This window comes from Nanorana parkeri, unplaced genomic scaffold, assembly GCF_000935625.1.
Source record: "Nanorana parkeri isolate BGI_ZX_2015 unplaced genomic scaffold, ASM93562v1 scaffold2026, whole genome shotgun sequence".
Classification (NCBI taxonomy): domain Eukaryota; kingdom Metazoa; phylum Chordata; class Amphibia; order Anura; family Dicroglossidae; genus Nanorana; species Nanorana parkeri.
Genome location: NW_017308294.1, coordinates 82,195 through 87,847, shown reverse-complemented (window position 1 = coordinate 87,847; position 5,653 = coordinate 82,195). Strand labels below are relative to the sequence as shown.

The 5,653-nt window shown below is 49.4% G+C and overlaps 1 protein-coding gene across 1 annotated transcript in view; it reads left to right on the top strand.

Annotated features, from left to right (window-relative positions):
• LOC108800442 (DNA-directed RNA polymerase II subunit RPB1-like) overlaps nt 1–5,653 on the top strand; it is a 12,986-nt gene that overhangs the window by 5,026 nt on the left and 2,307 nt on the right. Inside the window, exon 3 of the mRNA XM_018572426.1 lies at nt 4,878–5,000. Coding sequence (XP_018427928.1) covers nt 4,878–5,000 — 123 coding nt within the window. The remainder of the gene's footprint in view (nt 1–4,877; nt 5,001–5,653) is intronic.

Genomic DNA, 5,653 nt, shown 5'->3' with positions numbered 1-5,653 from the left:
TGTTGTGTGTGTGTGTGTGTGTGTGCGTGAGTGTGTGTGTGTGTGTGTGTGTGCATGAGTGTGTGTGTGTGTGTGTGTGCATGCGTGTGTGTTTTTGTATTTTTTTTTGGGGGGGGGCTTTGGGGAAATATCAAAAGTCTAAACAGACCCCCCTGACATTTCCCTTTTGAAATAGAAAAAAAGATTGAGTCTTCAAAAATCTGCAGAGAACCTTATGTAATGTATGCCATCATGCTGGGAGCTGTTGTGTCGGGGCCCTCTGACCTCCGGGGGGCCCCAGTACAGCTGCTTGCAAAACAACAAATGATTTTACTACAAGCAGCAAATATCGCCGCTGCAGCCATAGGGAGCCCCTCCCAAAGCAACGCCAAATATTCTACTATAGCAAAAATATCTTCCCCGAGGAGTGTCAGATCCCTCCGCAGGCCTTTTATAGTCTCAGCGACGGCTAAAAGCAGCAACACGGTCACCGCCGGGGGGCCCCGGAATGCAGCGCGAGGCCCAGATAATAGATAGATTGTCACACGTCAGAGCCTGTGTCGGGTCATCTCTTCTCATACACATACTACATACTCATACATTACTAAAAGCAACAACGAGATCATAACAAAGTCTCTGCAAAACACAACACAGGCCGTCGGGGCAAAGTTATTGTACAACGTCGACTTCTTCCATATACAGGGCCAGGTGTATTTATATACAAGAATCCCACTGCAAACCTTGTGGCCCCCGGCGGAGGGGACAGGCAGGAGCCCGGAACACCGGGGGAACGTTATTATATTTAATACTGATTATTGATATGACGCCTGGCAGACATCGGGGAACTCCCTTAAAACTCATCTCATCAGGGAAGCCGATCCCACCTCAACCTGACCACTGAACTATCACTTTATCATACAATTCATCCCCACACAGCTCCCTCCTCATGTATCACTGGCCCCTCCCCTTTTAGATTGTAAGCCCTCAGGGGCAGGGCCCTCCTTACCATCTTGTCTTGAATTGTATTGTGATTGTAATGTCTTCCTTATATTGTAAAGCGCTGCGCACACTGTTGGCGCTATATAAATCCCGTATAATAATAATACAAATCCCACAGGCCTGGGGAGGGATAGGGACTTCCTCTGATACCGATAGCACCCAACCAACCATTTCCAAGGCCGGGCAACGATGAGTTATTGACGCCGTGCAAGAAAAATCCATAAGGCAAAGAAAATAATACAAGCGGCTTCCCAACAAACACTACATCACAGAGGACGCGGTACGAGCCACACACACACAACCATCGCCACCAATACGCAACCATCGCCACCAATACGCAACCGTCGCCACCAATACGCAACCGTCGCCACCAATACGCAACCATCACCACCAATACACAACCATCGCCACCAATACATAACCATCACCCCCAATACATAACCATCACCCCCAATACATAACCATCACCCCCAATACATAACCATCACCCCCAATACATAACCATCACCCCCAATACATAACCATCACCCCCAATACATAACCATCACCCCCAATACATAACCATCACCCCCAATACATAACCATCACCCCCAATACATAACCATCACCCCCAATACATAACCATCACCCCCAATACATAACCATCACCCCCAATACATAACCATCACCCCCAATACATAACCATCACCCCCAATACATAACCATCACCCCCAATACATAACCATCACCCCCAATACATAACCATCACCCCCAATACATAACCATCACCCCCAATACATAACCATCACCCCCAATACATAACCATCACCCCCAATACATAACCATCACCCCCAATACATAACCATCACCCCCAATACATAACCATCACCCCCAATACATAACCATCACCCCCAATACATAACCATCACCCCCAATACATAACCATCACCCCCAATACATAACCATCACCCCCAATACATAACCATCACCCCCAATACATAACCATCACCCCCAATACATAACCATCACCCCCAATACATAACCATCACCCCCAATACATAACCATCACCCCCAATACATAACCATCACCCCCAATACATAACCATCACCCCCAATACATAACCATCACCCCCAATACATAACCATCACCCCCAATACATAACCATCACCCCCAATACATAACCATCACCCCCAATACATAACCATCACCCCCAATACATAACCATCACCCCCAATACATAACCATCACCCCCAATACATAACCATCACCCCCAATACATAACCATCACCCCCAATACATAACCATCACCCCCAATACATAACCATCACCCCCAATACATAACCATCACCCCCAATACATAACCATCACCCCCAATACATAACCATCACCCCCAATACATAACCATCACCCCCAATACATAACCATCACCCCCAATACATAACCATCACCCCCAATACATAACCATCACCCCCAATACATAACCATCACCCCCAATACATAACCATCACCCCCAATACATAACCATCACCCCCAATACATAACCATCACCCCCAATACATAACCATCACCCCCAATACATAACCATCACCCCCAATACATAACCATCACCCCCAATACATAACCATCACCCCCAATACATAACCATCACCCCCAATACATAACCATCACCCCCAATACATAACCATCACCCCCAATACATAACCATCACCCCCAATACATAACCATCACCCCCAATACATAACCATCACCCCCAATACATAACCATCACCCCCAATACATAACCATCACCCCCAATACATAACCATCACCACCAATACGCAACCATCACCACCAACACATAACCATCACCACCAACACATAACCATCACCACCAATACATAACCATCACCACCAATACACAACCATCACCACCAATACATAACCATCACCACCAATACGCAACCATCACCACCAATACACAACCATCACCACCAATACAATACGATATAAAGGAACCATTTCTACAACTGCACATCGGGACGGGCTGATATTTTCCGTCAATCACTGCGTGGAGACCCGCTAAAGCATTTCATTAGTCATGACGGGTCCATTCCTCTATGAAAACATGAAGCTGTATATATATATATATATAGATATACATGTACTGGGGACATACTTCTCCATATACACTCAGGGTGGGTGATGGGTGTAAATTATTTGTGTGCCGAGAATTGGAGCAATTCCAATTTATAGAGTAACGGCGGAGGGTTTTCGGGAGGCACATGTGTACATCAGCATTATATATATAATAGGACTATTAATGGGCCGGGGGTCAGGTGCAGGAGAAGTAGCTGAGCGCTGTAACTAGTGGGAAGTATTTGGAGCAGTGCCTGGTGGGGGGCGGGGGCAGCTGGGCAATGAAATTTCGGGGTCTTCAGACTGAAGAAAGGAACAGAGCTACTTGGAGTCTGCAGGAAATTGGGGCAGGAGAGGCACTGAGAGGGTCACAGTATCACGGAGATATGGGGAGCGGGATGGTGGATGTCGGTGATACAATGTAACGGGAAAAGGAAAACATTCTGACACATCATTTGGTGACGTGACAGGTGAGGGGGCACTGCCAACCTAAAGGGGGGTGAAGCCATGATTTTAGGGTACGATGCTCATTATCAGGGGCGCTCTCCTAATCACTGGTAATATTATCCATACATTGTGTGCACTGGGGTACAGTGTTGGTATGGGGGTCCAATGCCCAGGGTAAGGAGTGCAATGCAGATAATGGGGATTAGCTGCAGGTATCGGGGGTACAGTATCAGTGCCGTGGTCCGGTACCAGGGGGTCACAATGTAAGTATAGAGGCACAGTATCAGTACCAGTGTTCTGTGCTAGGGGTACTGCAGGTTTCAGGGTACAGTATCAGTGCCGTGGTCCGGTACCAGGGGGTCACAATGTAAGTATAGAGGCACAGTATCAGTACCAGTGTTCTGTGCTAGGGGTACTGCAGGTTTCAGGGTACAGTATCAGTGCCGTGGTCCGGTACCAGGGGGTCACAATGTAAGTATAGAGGCACAGTATCAGTACCAGTGTTCTGTGCTAGGGGTACTGCAGGTTTCAGGGTACAGTATCAGTGCCGTGGTCCGGTACCAGGGGGTCACAATGTAAGTATAGAGGCACAGTATCAGTACCAGTGTTCTGTGCTATGGGTACTGCAGGTTTCAGGGTACATTGTAAGAGCCAGGGTCCTGGGGATGGGAGATAGGGGGGTATACTGCAGATAGGGGGTATAGTGTCTATGGGGTCCCTTGGTAGGGCTTACACTGCAGTTATTGGGGTACAGAGTCAGTACTGAGGTTCTGTGGCAGTGGTTGCACTGCAGGTATTGGGGTGCAGTGCCAGCTATGGGGTCCTGTGTCAGGGCTTACAAGGGAGGGATTGGGGAACAGTGTTAGATATGAGCTCCCGGGCTAGGGGACACACTATGTGAATTGGGGTACAGTGTCAGCACTGGAGTCCTGTGCCAGGGCATGCACTGCATGTATTGGGGTACAATGCCGGTATTGAAGTGCTTGGCCAGGAGACACACTGCATGTATTGGGGTACAGTATCAGCACTGAGATCCAGGGCCAGGGGCTATACTGCAGGTATTAGGGTAAGGTCTCAGTAATGGGGTCCTGTGCCAGGGGGGGTCACACCGTAGGTACTGGGATGTCTTGAGGGGTGCAGAAGGTAATAGTAACGCGGTACAGAAGTAATATTATGAGTTCGGGGTATATTTAGGGCGCACAGAGGTGATATGGGGGGTTGTAGGTGTATTTGGAGGTCCGGTAATGAAATCTGGGGGCACACGAATAATAACAGGGAACAGATAAGAGCCACGGAGACATATCGGGGTGTCTGCAGAGATCGGGGTGTCGGTACTCACGTGTGCTGTTGCGGGAAGCTGTACCCGGAGCCCCCCGGGATGTGCAGCAAACAGAGCAGCGGGAGGAGAAGGAAGATCGGCCGGAGAGATCGCATCGTCATCCCCATCCTGCAGATCCAGCCCGGAGAGACACTGCCCACCGTACACTGCCGGCTGTATACCCTGCCTGGGAGAGAGAGGCTGCCCCCCTACCACTGCCCTATATCACCAGCACAGACTGCCCACTGTGTACACAGAGCCTGCCCACTCCATGCAGATCCTACCCAACCCACCGAGGAGGCTCTGCCCACTCCATGCAGATCCTGCCTTCCCAGCCCTTAGGCTCTGCCCTCCAAATATAGATCCTGCCCACCTTACTTAGAAGACCCTGCCCACTCCATGCAGATCCTTCCCACCTTACATAGGAGAATCTGCCCACTCCATGCAGATCCTTCCCACCTTACATAGGAGAATCTGCCCACTCCATGCAGATCCTGCCCACCTTACATAGATGACTCTGCCTACTCCATGCAGATCCTGCCCACCCAGCCCAGGGTACTGCCTATTGTGTAGACTGCCTACAGTAAACAGACATTTGCCCATCATAAAGAGGGTGCTGCCAGTCTACACCCAGAGACTGTCTGTCATCTGAGCCTGCCCACCCTACCCATAAAGACTGCCCTTCTATACCCAAATCCTGCCCACTCTATACAGAGAGCCTGCCCACCCCATGCATAAAAGCTGTCCATCACCCGGAGGTTCTGCCTCCCCCCTGTACAGAGACCACCCAATTCAGTACATACAGAGCCTCCCCC